This window comes from Staurois parvus, unplaced genomic scaffold, assembly GCF_062004578.1.
Source record: "Staurois parvus isolate SC_StPar_1 unplaced genomic scaffold, SC_StPar_1.0 ptg000257l, whole genome shotgun sequence".
NCBI lineage: Eukaryota > Metazoa > Chordata > Amphibia > Anura > Ranidae > Staurois > Staurois parvus.
The window spans coordinates 535,882-557,153 of record NW_028318053.1 but is presented as its reverse complement, the minus strand read 5'-3'; the positions used below and the strand labels follow the sequence as shown (position 1 = coordinate 557,153).

The following is a 21,272-nucleotide window of genomic DNA, read 5'->3' as shown; positions in this document are numbered from 1 at the left end:
AGTACTCAATTGTTTCAGATGTGACAGATGTGAATATTTATCAGCTATATGAAGACTATTCCTGGTTGTTGATTCTGAACTAGACATGTAAATTGAAGGAGCCGGACTGTCTTAGTGAGATCCTAATTCATCCAACCATTGTCTAGGTGTGAATTCCCAATCACCTTTTGTTTGGATCACCCAGCTAGCTAACCTAATTAACTTACTGTTTAGAGTGTTAAATCTATTTCTGTATATAGCTGCATTTGCATATGATCATGTGTTCAGTCTCAGTTTGTATTGCATAAAAAGCCTGTTTGAGTTTAAAATAAAGAGTTCCATGTTTATACAGACTGGTGTCCTATAGTCTTGTTTGGTCAGCGGTGGTGTCCGTGGATCTGTGTTCGGACAGGGAAGCGGGAGTCTCACGAAAATACCCTAGTGCAGTTGGGGTCCGGTCCCGTTACAGATAGATCCCCAGGGAAGCAATCAGGTTTTAATTGAGGGATCAGGGTGGTGTTCAGCCACCCAAAGGGGTAAGTCCAGGTCCCCGGGCAATAATCCGGCACAGCAAACCTTAAGTCCAAGGCCACAGGTCATTAAATCAGGCACAGCAAAGGTTAAAGCAGCAGTCTGGCCAGCAAGGGTTAACATTCAGCAGCACAGGCATTGATCCAAGGCACAGCAAGGGTTGAGGCAGGGGTCTCACATATGCTCTCATAGGCGAGTCGTTGAGACCTGAAAAATGTCAAGAGGATCTGAGTGGCATGGTTGCAGCTTCAGGACCACACAGGCAGTGTCATCACAAGGAAGATGGATGTTGACATTTGTCTCCTGGCTGGGGTAAATACACTCACTAGCCACTTTGTTAGAAACACCTTGCTAGTGCCAAGAAAATATCCCCCACATCATTACACCACCACCAGCCTGAACCATTGATACAAGGCAGGATGGATGCATGTTTTATGTTGTTTACACCAAATTCTGACCCTACCATCTAAATGTCATAGCGGAGATCAAATGCCCCTTCTCCTCTGACATCAACAAGGCATTTTCGTCCACACGACTGTGGCTCACTGGATATTTTCTCTCTTTTAGATCATTCTCTGTAAACCCTAGAGATTGTTGTGTGTGAAAATCCCAATAGATCAGACGTTTTTTAAATAGTCCAGCGTGTTTGGACCAAACAACCATGCCTCATTCAAAGTTACTTAAATCCCCTTTCATCCCTATTCTGATGCTCTGTTTGAACTTCGGCAAGTTATCATCACGTCTAGATTCCTAAATGCATTGAGTTGCTACCATGTGATTGGCTGATTAGCAATTTGTGTTACCATGCAACTTAACAGGTGTACCTAATAAAGTAGACGGTGAGTGTATACCTGAGCCAGGGCGCGATCGCACAGTACAGGAAACCCAATGCTTAGCATAGGATTGCCCTGAAAACCTGCTCCACCCCCACACCTGCTGCACAGCCACATCAAGACAGCAGCCAGAGCGAGCTCTTTGAGCATGTTGTCAATGTGTCATACCTGACAGAGCTCTAGCGCCTAGGGGAAGGCATCTGCAGCTTTCAAGAGAGAATCCACATTCCACATGCTGGGTTGCATTAGATGGTCAGACTGCCAAACCCCTTGCACACCAGGACTGTTTCAGGATTCATAGCTCCCCGAATGTAGAGGTGGTAGGGGGAGAGGTGGGAGACGTGGGGAAAGGAGGGGGAGCCAGGCACCTGTGACACTGGGTTTACATTGTGTTTGATAAACATCCTTGCCGGGGCAGACTTGCCCTCCAGAGGATTTACCCCCCTTCCTGACCAGGCCATTTTTTGCAGTTCAGCACTGCACTATTTTAACTGGAAATTGCGCAGTCGTGTAATGCTGTCCTTTTTTTCACACAAATAGAGCTTTCTTTTGGTGGTATTTGATCACCTCTGCGGTTATTTTACAGTCGTGTAATGCTGTCCTTTTTTCACACAAATAGAGCTTTCTTTTGGTGGTATTTGATCACCTCTGCGGTTATTTTATTTTTGCGCTATAAACAAAAAAGACCCTAAATTTTGAATAAAAAAAAACAAAAAACACAATACTTTTCACTTTTGGTTATAAAAAATATCCAATAAACTCTAAAATGCCAGAATAGTACAAACCCCCCTCCCCCCCAAATGACCCCCTTTTTTGGAAAATAGACACCCCAAGGGATTTGAAAAGAGGCATGGTCAGTATTTTACAGATACCATTTTTGTCACAGGGTTTTGAAAAAGAAAAAAAAAAGAATTTTTTTTTTTATTTTCTGTTTTCTAAAAACATGTGGCAACAAATGAGATCTGCAAAACACTCACCATGCCTCTTAGCAAATACCTTGGAGTGTCCAAAAAGGGGTCATTTGGAGGGGTTGCTTCTACTATCCTGGCATTTCAGAGCCAACATTAGAAGCTTATGCCACACATCACCCACTCTTGAAGACCAAGCCTTTTCTGACATTTTGTGTTCACATGAAAAAAATGCTTTTTTGCTGGAAAATTACTTTGAACCCCCAAACATTATATATTTTTTTTAAAGCATAGGCCCTAGAGAATAAAGTTGTGGGTGTTGAAATTTTTTATGTCGCACAGTATTTGCGTAGTGATTTTTCAAATGCAAATCTTTTGGGAAAAATTTTAAGGCACAAAAACACAATATATTGCCCAATTGTTTGGTATCTATTTACTCAGCATAGCATAATTTTTTAGCAAACATGGTAGCTTTAAAATTGCACATGCCTGTGCAATGGCAACAAAGTACATGCGTTTTTATTATCAATAGGTGACGCTTTTACAGGTCACCAATTTATATTTACACAGGAGGTCTAGTGCTAGAATTACTGCCCTCGATGTGACGTTCGCGGTAATACCTCACATGCATGTTTACATACTGGAACGGGGTCAACGCTTGTGTACGCCGCAGGTGCACACGCAGGGAGGCAAGGGTGATTTTTTTTTTTTTTTTTTTTACACTGTCCCTTTCATTTTTTTTTTTGCTCACTTTTAATGCTATCACAGGGAGTGCAAATATCCTCTATAACATCAATGGGCATTGTCATATATTATTTTTTGAGAAATCTGGGGTCTATCAGATTCTAGATATCGCCTCTGCCCTTACATTATCTAATCTCACCAAGATCGGTGTGATCAGATGCTTTCCCAAATTTACAAATGGCGCAGTTTATATCCTGCAAAACTGAAGTGATGAAATGCTCGGAGCTTCCGGTCTCTTAGACTATAAAGAGGATTGGAGCCATTCTGGTCTCTGATCAGCTCTATGGTCAGCCAGTGGAACTGCCAGCTGCATTCTTGGATTCCCCTGTGGGACAGGAAAGCCCAAGAAAACTGTGGAAGGCAGCAGGGTGATGTCCCTTCCCGCTGCCCGTAAAAACAATTCAGCAGCTAATTGGCCACTAGGATTGCTTTTACATGAAAGCCGACCGCCAGTTGAAAAAAAAAAATGGTACCAGAATAATGCCTGTAGCTGCAGGCATCATCCCGGTATAACCACTCAAATTCCAGCGACCTACCAGTACATTGCTGGTCCATGTTGGGCATATATGTAAAAGCAGAGAACAAGGGCATATGATTAATTGGGTCTGTGGATCAATATGACCGCAATTCATTCTTTTTTGTAATGCCCATGTTGAGGGTTAGGCCCAAAAGAGCTTTGAATTCAGAAACCACGATAGGTTTCCATGCAAATTGTCTGGCAAGAGCTGAACTTGGATGGGCGGCCATATATTGTTGTGCGTATAAATTGCCTTGGCCCACAATCAGTTGGTACAAATCTTACGTGAAAACAGCGGAAGGGCTAAATGCTAGTGCTAGCAGTGAATGGGGATGATCCTACTAACTCTGCGTTTTTGGGGACACTATACAAAGGAGGCACTAGTATAGTGCTGTACGTGATCGATATCTCGATCCATACAAACACTTAACTAGCAATGGCGGTGATCAGCGACCTATAGAGTGATTGTGATAGTGTGCGGGCAATCTAACACTAGCTGACCCTGGCTGGGAGGGGCACTAACTAACCCTGACGTTATCTGATGTCGCTAGTGGCAGGAATGCAGTGATCAGTGAAAAATTCTATATACGGACACTGTACTAATGGCACTGGTTGGGTGACAGGGCGATCAAAGGGTTAAATGTGCTAATCCAATGTGTGTGTTTAAAATGTAGTGGTGCTTTTACTCAGTGCGGTGTTCTCACTTCTCTCCCTGGACGGGTGAAGGGGGCAGCGGGGGTCGCAGGTGCGTTCACACCATAAAATAGGAAGTGACGCAAGATTACTTCGCTTTGCCAAGAGCTGCTGCTTGCCCTCAAAATGTGGGTAAGCGGTTGGCAAGTAGTTAAGAAAAAAAAAACCTCTTATGAAATTAAAAAAAAAAAACAAATTCTCAATTTTTTTTTTAAACATTTTTTCATTGTTTTTTTAAATACTTTTATCAGAATAGTACAATGTTACCATAATGATATTGTACTACTGTGGGGGGGGGGGGGGTGATCAGGGATTTTTTTTTTTTTTTAAATAAAGATCATTTCTCCTGCAATGCAAAGCTTGCTGTCAGAACTAACTTAAGTTTTGACAGCTCAGGATAGTGATCTGCGACTGGCTGGAGCTGGTCACATGGTACAGGATGCTGTGATTGGCCCAATGTATCATGTGACAGCTGTGGGCCAATCACAGCTCACTACGAAGAGAAGCACAGCGATCACATGATCACCGGGACCCATTCACCGGGATCTTCATTCCGCTGTGTCCACTGGACACAGCAGTCATGAGGGTGGAGCCCCCCCTGTGTTAGTACAGCCAGCACGATGTACGGGTAACATCGCTTTGCCTGTAGCTGCCGCTCTGCTGCAGTACATTGTGGGCGGGAAGCGGTTAAAGTCCATAAATAAATATCATCACTAACATCTTATCCAGCAGATAAAAAGGCGAGTTAAATTCACCAGGTACCGCAGGTAAACATAGGAATAGTCTCTCTGTAATCTCGATGATGGCTGTATAAACATTCACTCAGTGGTAGAATAGAAAGATCTCACCTATCTGCTGAGAATGTACTTTGTTGCTATGCTGAAGAGGCAGGACGAGTAGATAAGGATATTGCTGTAAGAAAGCTCTGGCAAATGGCTCAGGGTAGCTGGGCATCTCTGGATAATGGCACGTGTTCTGACCGGTTTCCTTTACAGTGGCTTCGTCAGAGGGTAATGAACACACTACAGTTTCATAAAAGGTTACCTCCTTTGCTTTAGGTCCACAGTGAATATAGATGCCCATTGGATATGAAAACTAATATCAATCAGCAGTGCTGGGAAAAGGTCCTCTAGCACCCAAACAGAAGTGCGTCTTTTTGTGGACAAGCAGAGCTTTTTGTTGGCAGTGTTGCCTTGAAAGATTTTTTTTTTTATAATTTATATTGTTAAAAGACTGAAAGTAATAAAAAACTGACCACTGATGCTTTTATATGATTTTACAAATCCTCTATAAATCCTTAAGGTTTCTTGGCTGTCTGGCATCTAGAAGTTTCAGCTCTCTCCATAGATTTTCTTCTGGAATAAGGTCTCAAGACTGGCTAGGCCACTCCATGATCTTAATATGCTTCTCCTTGAGCCACTCCATTGTTGCCTTGCTGGTATGTTTTGGGTCATTGTCATGCTGGAAGACCCATCCACAACCCATCTTCAGTGTTCTGGCTGAGGGAAGAAGGTTCTCCTCCAAGATTTTATAACACATGGCCTTGTCCATTGGCCCCTCAATGCTGCAAAGTCTGCCTGTACCTTTAGCAGAGAAACGGCCCCAAAACATGTTTCCACATCCGTGCTTGACTGTAGGGATGGTGTTCTTAGGGTCATAGTCAGCATTTTTCTTCCTCAAAGCATGGCAAGTCGAGTTAATGCCAAAGAGCTCAATTTTGGCCTCATCTGACCACAGCACATTCTCCGGATCCTTCTCTGAATCATACAGATTTTCATTGGCAAACTTCAGACAGAACTGTACTTGTGCCTTCTTTAGGAGTGGAATCTTGTGGGTGCTGCAGGATTTCAGTCAATGGCGGCATATTGTGTTACCAATGGTTTGTTTGGTGACTGTGGTCCCAACTGCCTTGAGATCATTTACAAGCTCCTCCCATGTAGCTCTGGGCCTATCCCTCACTTTTCTCATGAACATCCTTATCCCATGAGGTGAAATCTTGCATGGAGCTTCAGGCTGAGGGCGATTCATAGTTATTTTGTATTTATTCCATTTGCAAATAATCGCTCCAACAATTGTCTCCTTCTCACCAAGTTTCTTGCTGATGGTTTTGTAGCCCATTCCAGTTTTGTGCAGGTCTACAATCTTGTCCCTAACATCCTTTGACAGCTCTTTGATCTTGCCCATGATGATGAGGAAGAATGAGATTCTGTAGACAGGTATCTTTTATACACATAATAAGCTGTTAGGAGCACCTTCTTAAATTGACAGGACTAATTTGTGTATCACATGAGCACATAGCCAGGCTATGGGAGCCAGAATTATTGTTCGTTGATAGAGGATCAAATACTTCTTTTACTCACTGAACTGTACCTCAATTTATAACATTTGTATCATGTTTTTTGGATTTTTGGATGACATTCTGTCTCTATCTTTTAAAAAAGACGTATGACCATTCCTTTGTAAGTGGGCAAACTTACAAAATCTACAGGGATCAAATAACTATTTCCCCCACTGTATATACACTATATTGACAAAAGTATTGGGACACCCCTTCAAATCATTGGATTCAGGTGTTTCAATCATCTGCATGGCCACAGGTGTAAAAAATCAAGGACCAGACTGCTCCTACAAACATTTGTGAAAGAATGGGTCACTCTCAGGAGCTCAGTGAACTCAAGCGTGGTACATGTAGATTGCCACCTGTGCAATAAGTCCATCCGTGAAATATCCTTGCTACTATATATTCCACGGTCAACTGTTAGTGGTATTATAACAAAGTGGAAGCAACTGGGAACAGCGGCAACTCAGCCATGAAGTGGTAGGCCGCGTAAAATGAGAGAGCGGGGTCAGTGCATACTGAAGCGCACAGTGCGCAGAAGTCACCAACTGTCTGCAGAGTCAATAACTTAACCCCTTTGCGCCGGCCGCACGCAGATGTGCGGCCTCCCGGCGTCTGGGCCTAGACGCCGAGCGGCCGCACATTTGCGTCCATGGAACTAAATACATATGTGCTGAGAGCGCGCGCCCTGCGCGCTCCCCGCACACATGTGTAGTACTCACGGAAAGGTCCCGCTCCGCTCTTTCGAACGGGACCTTTCCCGATCATGTGACCGCCGTGACGCGTCATCACGGCGGTCACATGATTCCTAAACCACGCCCCAGCGCCCCGCCTCCCGACGTCAGAATCTCTTAAAGGGCTGGGAGGCGTCGGCGGGAAGGGGTTAAAGACATCCAAAGTTCATGTGGCCTTCAGACTAGCATAACAAAAGTGAGTAGAGAGCTTCATGGAATGGGTTTCCATGGCCGACCAACTGCATCCAGGCCTTACATCACCAAGTGCAATGCAAAGCATCAGATGCAGTGGCGTAAAGCACACCGCCACTGGAATCTAGAGCAGTGGACACTTGTTCTTTGGAGTGACAAATCACGCTTCTTTGTCTCTCAGGAGGACAGTACTTGCCTGACTGCATTGTGCTAAGTGTAAAGTTTGGTAAAGGGGGCATTATGGTGTAGGACTGTTTTTCAGGGGCTGGGCTTGGCCCCATAGTTCCAGTGAAGGGAACTCTTAAGGCGTCAGCATACCAAGACATTTTGGACAATTTCATGTTCCCAACTTTGTGGGAACAGTTTGGGGATGGCCCCTTCCTGTTCCAGCATGACTGCACAACAGTGCACCAAGCAAGGATCATAAAGACATGGATGAGCGAGTTTGCGGTGGAGTAACTAGCCTGCACAGAGTCCTGACCTCAACCCAACAGAACACCTTTGGGATGAATTAGAGCGAAGACTGAGAGCCAGGCCTTCTCATCTAACATCAGTGCCTGACCTCACAAATGCACTTCTGGAAGAATGGTCAAACATTCCCATTGACACACTCGTAAACCTTGTGGACAGCCTTCTCTGAAGAGTTGAAGCTGTTATAGCTGTAAAGGGTGGGCCAACTCAATATTGTATGCTATGGACTAAGACTGGGACGCCATTAAAGTTCATGGGATTTAAATACGGTTTCTTAGTAGCATATGGTGTATGATATATGGTCATTTTACGTGGCACATATATTCTTTATCTGTGGGAACACAAGTGGTGAGGGCAGCAGTACCAACATCAGTTATACACATTGGAGCCCTAAGGATAGGGACATAATTGTATATATGAATATGAACCCTTGTTTATATATATTATACACAAACACCGATACACTGTCTGGCCACTTTATCAGGTACACCTGTTCAATTGCATGGTAACAAATTGATAATCAGCCAATCACATGGCAGAAACTCAATGATTTTAGGCATTTAGCTGAAGACTACTTGCTGAAGTTCAAACTGACCATCAGAATGGGGAGAAAGGGGATTTAATTGACTTTAAATGTGGCATGGTTGTTGGTGCCAGACGAGCTGGTCTGAGTATTTTGAAAGCTGCTGGTCTACTGGCATTTTCATGCACAACCTTTTCTAGGGTTTATAGAGAATGGTCAGAAAAAGAGAAAATATCCAGTGAGCCGCAGTTGTGTGGACGAAAATGCCTTAGTGATGTCAGAGGAGAATGGACAGATTGGTTCGAGATGATAGAAAGGCAACAGTAGTTCGTTTCAATATGGACCAAAATCTCTGAGGAATGTTTCCAACACTTTGTTGAACCTATGCCAAGAAGAATTAAGGCAGTTCTAAAGGCAAAAGGGGGGTCAAACCTGGTGTGACGGGAGTCACTTTGGGTGGGGGGGCCCATGGAACCCAGCTCCCCATATCCTTATGTGTAAATCACCCTGTGCATGTTAGGGGTACAGGGTGATCTGTCTAATATTGTGTGGGCTTTGTCTCAGACTGTGTAGACATGTTTAGGAGATAGGTGGGGTGGGGGTTGTTGATTGTTTAATGTTATGTGGCTGCATCCCATTGTTCTATTGTTTGTCTGGCTTGGGAGCAAACTATTATGGGATGTATGTGTTTATGTGTATCAGTTTAGTGGGGGGTGTCGCCAGCAGCCATTCCTCCTGATGGAACGGTCTGCTGGTGTAGTTTGAATACCTGTGTGTCTCTTGTTACTAAATGTAGATTGCCCCACCCTGTGTCATTATGCAGGGAGGGGGGATTGCCCCCCGAGTGTATATATCTTGTATCTGTGTTCAAATATATATCTCAATCATTTTCTATGGGACACAATACTACAAAATACTCCCACAAATGTGGGCCATTGATTGCAAACAAGATTGGTTAATTTGTTGAAAGTCTTAGGAACAAAGCTAAATTTTAGACAACAAAATCCAAATGAACAAGAATTCAACTACAGGTGAGTCTAATTATTCATTAACAGGTGTCCAGCAGACAGTTGAATATAAAAAGGCGTTACCTAACTAAGAAAACCCCTTCTCATTTCATGCTGTCAGCAATGGCATCGCATGGAAGAGAAAGGTCACAAGGCCTGAGAAAGAAAATCATTTCTTTACACAAGAAAGGTGAAGGCTACAAAAAGATCAGCAAAGCTTTACTTATTAGTCAGAATAGTGTAGCAAAAGTGATACAAAAATTTAACAAAGATGGAACTGTCTTCTAATGAGAAGGGTTGAAGAAAATCGCCATACAAGTTCGCTGCAGTCAGCTAAAGAAGTAGAAAGCCAAACTGGGGTGATTGTTTCTTGTGACACAATATGGCGTACACTGCAGAGAAATGGCATGCATGGGTGTCATCCACGAAGGAAGCCTCTCCTAAAGCCAATGCACAAAAAAGCCCACCTAGAATTTGGTCATTGGTTCATGCTTTGCTGGGGTTTTTTGCCTTCCTCTGGATCAACAGTGGGTATAGGATTATAACTTTTTTTTTTTTTTTTTTTTTTAATGGTTGAACTGGATGGACTGTTGTCTTTTTTTCAGCCAGACTAACTATGTAACTATGTATGTAAATCCTCTATGAGACCAGTGGGTAAATGCTGCATGCTCACTTGCTGGAGGGAACAAAGGGTTTCCAAGGATAGGCAAATAGGGGGATATCCGTAGTGGTAGGCCAAGAAGTCTCCGTATTTCCCTCCACGCTAATAACGTGTCTCTGATCAGGAGATTCAATTAGAGAGGTCCAGGTAAATCCTTAAGATTAGGATGGAGGATGGCTGGAAGATGTAGGGGGGACACCAGGGCCTCCTCCAAAGAGTAATTTGGGTAACATGATTTCCCAGCAATATAAATCGAGACTGACGAAAAAGGCAGGACAAGCTGTAAAATCTAATATTCGGCAGGCCTGCACCCCTCCTCAGTCTTTTTTTGTGCTGCCATAGGAAGGCTTGTAGGGCCTTATGAATCTTCTGAACATCGGAATGTTTTAACGTAATAAGGAGTGTTTGTACAAGATAGAGCACTCTCACAAATGAAACCATTTTGTAGAGATGGCATTTTCCAAAGGAGTGAAAGGGGAGGTGTCGTCCAAGCTTCCAGTTCCTGTACAATCTTGTTGATTAGAGGAGGGTAATTAAGGTAGTATAGAGACTATCGCTCTCTGCCTATATGCATTGCCAAATACATAATTGAGTGCTTATCTATACTATAGGGGGAGGAAGGGATCCAGCACGTTGAGGTAAAATTTAGAGGAAGTACTTCACTCTCATCAAAATTGATTCTAAGGCCGGAGCATTTACAGAAGGTCACAAACAGGTTCTGAAGTAGTAGGAAATCTTTGGGTGGATCTGGAGAGAACAATAATATATGGTCTGCAAACAGAGCTGAGCGGAGAGAGTGTTCACCAATCACCAATGACCCGTGACATCGAATTAAGTAGTCTGGGCAAAGGTTCTAAGGCGATGTTAAAGAGGAGGGGGGACGGTGGGCAACCCTGCCTGGTGCCCCTGGTTAAGGGAATGTACGAGGATATAGTCAGGTGTGACTAATCTAGCTGTAGCAGAAGAATAAATTTGTAAAAAAAAATCCAAAATGGATCCCGAAATACCAAGCCTCCTCATTACCATGAAGAGCCAGGTAAAGCTGATGTTGTCGAAGGCTTTTTCAGCATCTAAAGATATAAGTGCCAGATCAAGCTGTGGGTGGGTTTTAGCATATTCCAGGGCTAACATTACTTTGCGAATATTAAGCGTTGCCGAGCGACCCGGCACAAACCTGGATTGCGCTGGATGTAACATGTTAGGGCGCAGTAGGGCCAACCTGGACGCCACAATTTTTGAGAGTATTTTGGCGGTTACATTGATTAGAGAGATAGGTCAGTAGGATCCTGGAAGCAGTGGGTCTTTCCCCTTCATAGCTATGAGTTTAATATGTGCCTGGGAACCAGTTGGGAGATAAGGGCCATCCTCCCACATTGCCTTGTAAACGTGATACAAAGTGTCTGGGATGAATTCCAAAGTTAATTTATAGAATTCTGCACTAAGACTGTTAGGTCCAGGAGCTTTAGCTGAAGGTAGATGTTTGATAGTGGCACGAACATCATCCAGCGTGATGGGAGCATTTAAAAAAGGCACCTAACTGGGATTTGGAAAGCGTACGCAGGTTTACAGAAGCTATGAAGTCCTCAGGGGCTCTAGAATCGATCGGGTCCTCTGAATACAAGAAAGTGTAATAGGATGTGAGAAGATCATTAATATCAGAGGACAGCGTTAGGATATTATCTGTGAGAGACCAAAGCATGGAAATATAAGTAGGAGTACGAGGGCCGCACTAAGCCATGCCAAAAGCTTTCCCGCCTTCTTGCCATAGCTATAACATTTTAGGGTGGAAAAGGCCGATTTGGTTGCTTCCTGGTGTTGAGCCTAATAATCAGATTGCCAATTCAGCTTTTTCGTGTGAGTGTGGTAGAGGGAGAGCGCAATATGTGCCTGACAAAGATTCGCTAGCCTGTTGGTAAAGTAGTTGGGATCAGTTTTAAACTGCGTGGTATAGGAGATTATGCGCCCTCTGAAGAACGCCTTTCCAGTTTCCCAGAATAGGTTAGGATTGGTTAAGTGTGCTCCATTTGTGTCTGCAAATGCCATGCCGCATAGCGATGAGACTTGAAGTCGTTATTGGCTAGGTAAGTAGGGAAGCGCCAAAGGCTAGGGGGATTTCAGAGCTTTCAATGTAGACAGCTGTAGCAGAATGGGGCAATGATCGGAAATGGCCATATCAAAAATAGTCGTTTTGCGTAGTACGGCCACTGTCATGAGCAGCAAAAATAGTCAATGCGAGAAAAGGAGTCATGTGGGGGCAAATAGAACGTATGCTCCTCATCCGTTGGTTGTTGGAGGCGCCACGTGTAATGAAGGTTAAGCATATTAATAGATTGTGCTTAAGCAGTGGAGGGGGGAGGCTGGGGCTGTTATCTGGGATGTCCTGTGGAGTGGTCCCTGTTTCGATCAATATTACTGTGCATGACTGAAATAAAGTCCCCTTCCAGTATATAGTAGGATTTGTAAGGCCTATGGAATCAGATCTTGATAAAAGTTCTGTCCTGGAGAATTGGGGGCATATAAATTGGAGATAGCAATGTCAGGAGCGGCAATAGTAATATGAACAGTAATCAGAGTTAACCAGAGCGAACAGTATAAGGTAGATTTTTATGAAATAGTAAAGCTATCCCTGCTTTATGACCTACGGCAGGAGAACCATACACCTGGCCCACCCAAAGTTTCAAAAGGCGGGAAAGATCATTTGTGGAGAGATGCATCCCCTGTAAAAGAGCCACATCTGCCCTCAAACGTTTCAAGTGGTGTAGAACTTGCATCCGCTTGTTCGGTGAGCGTAGCCCCTTAACATTCCATGAGATTATCCTCAGGTGATCCATGTCATCGGATAGAGCCATGGCTGTTACAGTATGGAAATAAAATAAGGCCCATAGGTAAGGCAGAACGATGCCAGGCATCGCCCCAATGAGTTCAGGTTCAGCATGACAATAAACAGTACTGAACTTTAACAAACAGCTGAACTTTAACAAATAGGGAGCGTCTCCCCAAGTAAAACAGGAACTTCACTTTTTTTCTCATAGAGCAACCTAGCAAAGCTCCCGCATTAGATACTCCACTACTGTAGTAGGAATCAACGTATATGGGGGGAGATAGGGGAGGGGGTAAGGCAAGGAGAAGAAAACAAGAGAGCCCTCTTCGACTACTTAGGAGGATAGGTTTGCAAGGCGAGTCGCCATAAGGGAGGCAGGTAGCAAAAAACAAACAAGGACCATTCAGTAACCACTAAAGGACGAAATACAATAGTCCCTGAGAGAACATAAAAAAACAAGGAAAACCATAACATAAATCCTGGTGAGGCAAGTCAGCGAGTAACATTCAGGACAAGGTTGATTGTGGAAGGACACGGGGTTTCCCTGGGGGGGGGAGACTGTGCACAAGAACTTTGATCCATGGCTGCTTCAAGGACGTTATTGAGATAATGCTCCGCTTCTGAGGGCGAGGTGAAAGTCCACTGGTTGGATGTGGAGGACAGCATGATATGCCAGAATGAATTTACCCTGCTTGTGGTAAAGTGTGGAGCAAATCGCAGAAAAGACTTTATGTTAGCACCTAACCTCTATCGAGTAGTCCGTGAACAAAAGCAGTTGGTGCCCGTCTACAGATAAAGCTTGTGTGTATCGAAATTTTTAAAGGATGGCTTGTTTGTCAGTAAAGTTCAGGTAGCAGACAATCACCGCCTTGGATTTACGGCGAGAATTGGACGGTGGGCCCTTTCGACACACATGGATACCGCAGGCCTAGTTGCTCCGGAATGGATGTAGCACATACGTTAATCAGCATGGAGGGAGTATACATTTCGGGCAGGCCTACGATGTGCAGACTGTTCTGCCGTGAGCAGTTTTGAAGATCGTCTACCTTTTCTTGAAGATCTCTTTGAACCGTAGTGAGTCTGGCTACTGCGGCAGAAATAGCCAATGAGTCGTCTTTAATGGAGGAAATCCTATCTTCCATCTGAATAATGTGCTGGGCCTGGACATGGAGATGGAGATTTTTATGAAGCTGTTCTAGCCCTTTAAGAATCGCATTCTCAACAGCCGCCTTGAAAGTAGGTGTGAGGAGCGCCATATCTGCGTAAGCAAAGCCCTTTGGTGAGGCAGGGTCTGGAGGCTGGGAAGCTGAGGGCTGCAGCTGCAGAGTAGTTGTCCGGTCCCCTGTGTTAGTGTTTGTGCTGGTAGCGGCCGCCATCTTGGCTGCAGCAGCTGCTGTTCCCCCCTGTGACAGGCGAGGAACAGAAGAGGAGTGTACCGCGGGTGTGAAAGGGGGGGGGGGTGTCAGTCTCCGAACCGCAGCAGGTTTGGAACTAAGTAGCGGAGGTGGTCAGCAGGAGCAGAGACAGCTCACCTCTTCTCCATGCGGCACCAGAATCGGAAGTTGGAACACTATTTAATCAGAATATAGCAACAAATCAATTAAACTCCTGGGATATTGATCTGGTCGGTTAAGTAGCAGAGGGGGTTGTTAATCAGTTTCAGTTGCTTTAGTGTTAATGAAATTGAAAACAGGTGCACTACATGGGCAACAATGAGACAACCCCCAAAACAGGAATGGCTTTACAGGTGGAGGCCACTGACATTTTTTTCCCTACTCATCTTTTCTGACTGTTGTTCACTAGTTTTGCATTTGGCTAGGATCAGTGTCACTACTGGTAGCATGAGGTGATACCTGGACCCTACAGAGGTTGTACAGGCAGTCCAACTCCTCCAGGATGGCTGCCAGGTTGTACCTTAGACTGTCCAGGAGCTCAGTGATGCCCCGATCCAGATCTGGGAGGAAATTACCCAGGACATCATCTATCGTCTCATTAGGAGCATGTCCTGATGTTGTCAGGCATGAATACAAGCACGTTGGGGCCAAACTACTGAGTACCATTTTGAGTTGCTGCAATGATATTTTAGCAAAATGGACTAGCCTGGTGCATAATTTTTTCACTTTGATTTTTGGGGTGTCTTTAAATTCAGTCCTCTGTAGGTTAAAAATATCCATTTCCCTAAAATGATGGGGCATCCTTACTTTCCTAACACATTATCTGTCCATATCAGTATAGATATTGAGCATATTTTTCCCCATTGAGATCTGATGTGTTTTTAAAGTGTTCCTTTAATTTTTTTTGAGCAGTGTGTATATATACAAACACACGCCTTTTTTTTCTTTTTTTTAATAAAAAATCATATGACCTCTATTCTCAGCTGCACAAGGAGCTTAGAGAGGTGGGAAGGAGTGGATAAACAACAGGACACTGATCTTCATAGTGAAAGGCTGTGAAGGGGGTGGCTGTCAGCAAAAGTCTGACACTTAGTGGACTGGCAGGCTCCCAGCACAGTACCAAAACCGACCACACTGGAGTGGATGTGCTCTCATGCCTAGCATGGTCAACTTAAAACAGGGCAGCACAGAGACTGGCAGAATCACCAGATATTTCATACAAAAGAACTAATACGAATAGAACAGGATACTAAAGTACATGATATAACAGACACATATCAAGAATATGAAATTGTAATTGGTGCTGCGCTAATTCTAAATATATATATTAATGTGAAAAAGAAATATTCCTCAATAAATCTCACATAAACATATAAAAACCACATCACATAGAATAAAGTACTGAATAGAATACACATGAAACATCCAAAATGGTGGATAACAGTGAAAAACACCCAAAATATACAAAAGGTGTAACCTAGGTACACCACTAATAATAAATAGGTGACTATGGGTGAAAATACTACTACATAATAGCCATAAATGGTGCCAACTAAACAGTGATCTGATCCATAAATAGGATCCCAACAAGACAGTGCTTAATAAGCACTAAATAATGCTGTGATGTGAAAAGATGCCGCAAAAGCTACTGTGTTGCAACTGAACCGTTGCTATAGAAAATAAAAGAATATATACACATTCACAGTGCACATAGTGTAAATCAATAAAAGTGAAGAGCAAAACCAGTATAAAACTGTATATGGTGAAAATAAGCCACAAGGCTTATATAGCGCAACAAAGTTGCTAGAGAAAAATGATCAAACAGGATATACAAATAAAATAAGAATATAGATAAATAAATAGAAGTGAACCATACAACAATGATCCCTAAATAGGGGAGATAAAGTGGATAAATAATTAAATAAGTGACACAAAAAAATATGGACCAAACTAAGTCCCAAAAAAACCAATGAATCACAAACTCCATGCAATCCAACCAAAACCATAAAGTCCAAAACCCCTAAACCAGTGAAGGTGTTCTATAGTCCTTAAGTTGTGCTGGTGTTTTTAAGGTGTATACATAAAAGGAGGAGATCCGACACTAGGCGAATTGCCCCCTCACCTCCATGGAGTGACCGTACAGGGTCAAAAACACCTTTCTCAAACAATATCGCACCAACCGGGAACCAGGACCAACTTCAGAAGGTATAAGGTACAGCGATGGATCAATCCCCCTCGCTGGTGGATACCAGCACAGCAGGAAATCTCTCCAGAGCAATAAACCTAGGATCAGCCAATCCTCATGCAGAAAGAAGAAATAGAAAGGAAGATGCTCCCATAGTGTGATAACGTATTAATTTATTTAAAAAGAAGTAAAAAGAAGTAAAACGAATGCCCACTCACATGTATATATCTTTTACGTAAGCATTTTGAAAATCCACATGTTGTGGGTGTAGTTGCATAGATGTGTAGTGGAGTACCAAGATGGTGTCAACACCGGACATTACGTCAACATATCCGGACATTGCGTCACCACGTGCCACGCGTTACGTCATGCTCACAAGTGACTTCCTCAGGGTAACGTGATTGGTGACATCTATTGCAATTAATAGGGAGTCTATCTGTCACTCAAAAGGGGGAAAGGCGGACTCCCGGTGGCCATTTTACTAGAGTACACATTGAACGACATGCAGGGCACCATTCCTCTGATTGTATAGAGGAACTAAATATACATAATAAATATCATGCCCTCGATCCTGGGACATAATAAAAGGGGATATTTATATACAGTGAGGAACAGAAGTATTTGAACACCCTGCGATTTTGCAAGTTCTCCCACTTAGAAATCATGGAAGGGTCTGAAATTCACATTGTAGGTGCATTCCCACTCTGAGAGACAGAATTTAAAAAAAAATTCAGAGAAGAAGAAGCGTGGTGTGTCTGAAACTTGGACAAAGATGGCTGGTTTAAAGTAGTTACTTTTCCGAGGAATTATGGCATAAATGCAAAACATTTAGCTTTGCCCAAGTAGGCCACTTGTTGCAAGCCCGAAACAGAGCTAGAATCAGATGCTGAGATCAGTGTTATGAGTCTTCTCCGGCTCTGGTGCAAGAGGCACATTGCCACTGTGAGACAATGTTGTTGCAGGTTGTAATCAAATGTTCGCCAGCGGTTTTGCAACGACTTCCTTTTACCTGATCTCTGCCAGAGCTGTGAGAGTATTCCCCTGTGGGGGAGTAGGGTACAAAATACAGGGTAAATGTGTCCAGAAGGAGAACACAGCAACTGGGTGTACACCTTACTGTCATCAGAGAGTAAGGGTAGGAGGAAGCATCTCAGAACCATATAAGGGATCTAGGTGGATGTGGCTGTAAAATGTGCACCCTGTAGTGTGATGTAACACGTCATCTGCCGAAAGTTAAGCTCTGAGTGGTTGAGTCCGTGAGCAAAACTGGAAAAGGTTACACCGTAGTAAATACAAATCAAATATCGTCCCAGTGATTAACTAGTCAGAACCTGTCCATGATGCTAGACTGTATCAGGTCAAGACTCTGCCCATCATGGTGAACATACAGCTGAAGAGGTTATCAGGGACTGGTTCCATAGGGATGGACAATGGCCCTGGATCATATAGCACTCTGCGGCTGACTGTACACGTTGCAGTAAGTTACAAGGTGATCGCCCATGCAGCATCTAGTACCGAAAGCAACATTACAGGCCACCCCTCACACGAGGTTCATGTTTCGCCGATCCAGATGCACCACTTCTATTTGTGGCATTAGAAGGTAGTGTGGAATTGATTGAATTCAAAAAAAAAAAAAAAAAAAAGTATAAAAAATGGTTAAGCCAAGAGTGATTGCTCTGTGAAGGACACTGAAAAAAAGGATTCATGGAGTTGGGTTGGGTCATAGGGGAGGTGTACAGGGGGCATGTCAATTGTCAGTGTCCAATCACCTGAAGGTACAGGCCCAGGGTCTATTAATACGTTAAAAAATCTTTTGCATTACATTTTTATTATCATCATCAGAGATCTAACAAATTAGCTTAACTGAGTAAAAGATGACATAGAAGAAATAGTTCAGATCCCACTTATAATATAATATTAAATATAACAATGACATGCCATTTATAATTCAAACCTCGAGGTACTCTTGTAATACAAAATTCAAGAATACAGCACTTTTATTTAGAATGGTCACTCTATCTCTATACTGCTCACCTGTGACTGAAGTGGAAGCGGCAAGCGACCACAAGTGATATCATGGATAGTCAGGTTTTGCTGATCCAAGAAGTTGTATATGTCTCTGAACTAGTTAAAACATTTAAATATTTTGATATACTGTACATGGGAAAATATTCAACATGTATCCCCCCATACTAGCACTATATGTCCATCTAATTATAATATAAGCAAGAATTTGACATTTTGCACAGTAGAGTAGGGACTGGCAACAGAGGGATCACTTTGACGCAGTTGGCCGGCTTCAGCATGTATTGCAGTATATGCGAACCAAGAATCTCTGTTTTTATACAAAAGCATGAACATTTGACTTGCCTTTTCCCAGTTAAGGTAGGCACTCAGACAAGATCCAACATCATTCTTTGCCAAGTTCTTCAATACAGCCTGTATTGCTTTACTGACAACTCCATGTGTAGAAAAGATATCATTCCATGAGCTCACAATGAACAGTAGCAGTTTGGCAGGGTCTGGAAAATCTAAATGAGGACATAAATAGAAAATTAAGCAATTCTGTAAACATGGACAAGTTTCACACCAGCCACAAATGACCAAGAATACCTTTTAAAGGTCTGAGGACAGCTCTGCACTTTAAAAGTGTTCTATACTTTACCTCACATGCAAAAAGAGAAATTATGTCCTCAATAGCAATGAATAGTAGTGCATGTAAAATACATAAATTAACCACTTCACCTCCCGCACCTATATGCACTTTATGGACCAGAGCAATTTTTACATTTCTGCCAAGGGTCTTATGATCTCATTAACACAATTGTCATTACTTACCATACTAAAATAAAACATATACCTTTGTTTGGGAACAGGCAAGGCTTTTTTTGTCAGGGATCTTCAAGTTAGACCAGCATTAATTCTATGTGTTACTATACAATAAAAGGTACACATTTTGTTCAATAGTTTGTTTTGTTTCTCATAATATTATAATGTTGTTTCTAGTAAAAAGGTTTCACAACTGAAATAACAGGATTTTATATTACTGTAAAATCCCTTTCTCTTCATTGATGGCCACAGCCTCTTCAGTGTCTGAGACACCAGAGCTGTGGCCAACACAGGCCGGTGGGCAGACCAAGAGAAGGTAAACAGACTTTACTAGTCCATTGCTGTTCTGAGATTTGCCGGGTCCTAAAAGGAGGAGAACCCCTCAACCAGGATGACCATGACCCGGTAAGCCGGGAGATAAGCTTATCCATCACCGGCAGAGAGGTCCAATCCTTCAAAAGGGCACCTTAAAGGGGTAGCATACCGCAAGGTGCTTAGGGAGGACAAATGGATGCCTCAGATGACCCCAGAACTTGCAAACAAGTTGTAAAAATGTGTGTGGTAAGGGAAAACTTAGCCAAAGTCAGTGCACCAAAGAGAAATCCCACTGCATACGCCCCCACAGAAGCTCAAAATAGTAGCCCAAGGGTCCCCATAGGACTGCTGGCAGGGGCCAAACATCCCTGGTAACAACAGGTCAGGGAAGTGTGCCATCATCACTCAGGCGGTAATCACTGACCAGGGGCCCCCTGCAAGCTTCAGTCTCCCATCAGGATGGAGCTCAATACAAGCATGGAGAGGGTTATTATGGCCAATGCTCCAGGCAAACTTGAGTGGCACAGCTCACTCAGCACCAATCCCCCAGCTCTGCCCAACTAGTATAGGTACCGGGACACTAGATAGGACTGTTCTGTCAGAGCACCTTTGTTTATTTTTTCTTAAATTATAATGGGAGCCTAGGTACAGCCGCTCTCAACAAAATGGCTGCCATCTGAGGCCAGCAAAAGATGGCCGACGCTGCAGCCAATAGGAGCCACTGTTAGAAGCCAGTAACATGGGCGTGCAGAAATGGACTGTGTCATCACCAATGGTCCGCCCCTGGAATGTAGCGAGTGCTGCCATCACTGCTAGCAAAGGGCAGATGCCCACAGTTAAGATGCTGCGGCCTAAATTGGTGGCCAGTCCGAACGTGTGGCGCACTTCTACCCGTGGGTGGGCCCAGTGAGAGACCCAGAACCAGGCTACAACTGCCAACCAGCCCCAGGTCACAGCTGGAGGACCGGAATAAGCACAGGGGCACCTGAGTAAGCCAGTCCACATCCTACGTTGCCTCCCCCCTTGCAAAGAACCCACCTGCCAATAGTTGTGATGGGATCCACAGGGCAATCATCTACACCCCTGCACATGTAGCCACCACCAGACGGCCAGGAGACAGTGTGACCATAGAAGGACCCAGGCAGAATGCAATCCCAGTGCTGCAGGCAAACCCCATGCCCCAGAGGAAAAAAGGGGAGGAGAACCCCATAGTGACCGGCCACCCCAGGGAATACCTGTGCCCCACACAGCGTCCGAAGAGGGGGGCATCTACTTACCAATCTATCTGGAGTATGTGGGTATGGCTCAGATGACAGATCCTCCTCTCCAACGAAGTGGGGGGGGGGGCTATCAGCCAGGGGTAACACTGTGACACAGACTATAGGCGCTTGATCATATGTGTGCAAGGCGTTTAACTTGTTGGCTGCCCCGGTCCAGGATGGGGAAAAGTCGCAGCCAACCCAGCGCTTAGCTAAAGGTCTGCGCGTGCTCACTGGTCAGACTGGGGTGACCACTGGATCTAGGCTATCCAGTCCATGACCCAGCCCAACTGCTGATAGAAGATCGCCACAGGAAAATCCCAGAAAAACAAATAATG

The 21,272-nt window shown here is 43.8% G+C and overlaps 1 protein-coding gene across 7 annotated transcripts in view; it reads right to left on the bottom strand.

The window, feature by feature from the left end:
• The window catches only part of ICE1 (interactor of little elongation complex ELL subunit 1), a 304,724-nt gene that overhangs the window by 113,082 nt on the left and 170,370 nt on the right, over positions 1 to 21,272 (bottom strand). For all 7 annotated transcript variants that reach the window (XR_016313265.1, XM_089681035.1, XM_089681038.1 and 4 more), the window contains one exon: positions 18,902 to 19,062. Coding sequence is in view for 6 of the 7 variants with exons in the window: in XM_089681035.1 (XP_089537161.1) it covers positions 18,902 to 19,062 (161 nt within the window). In the remaining variant the exon portion in view is untranslated. The remainder of the gene's footprint in view (positions 1 to 18,901; positions 19,063 to 21,272) is intronic.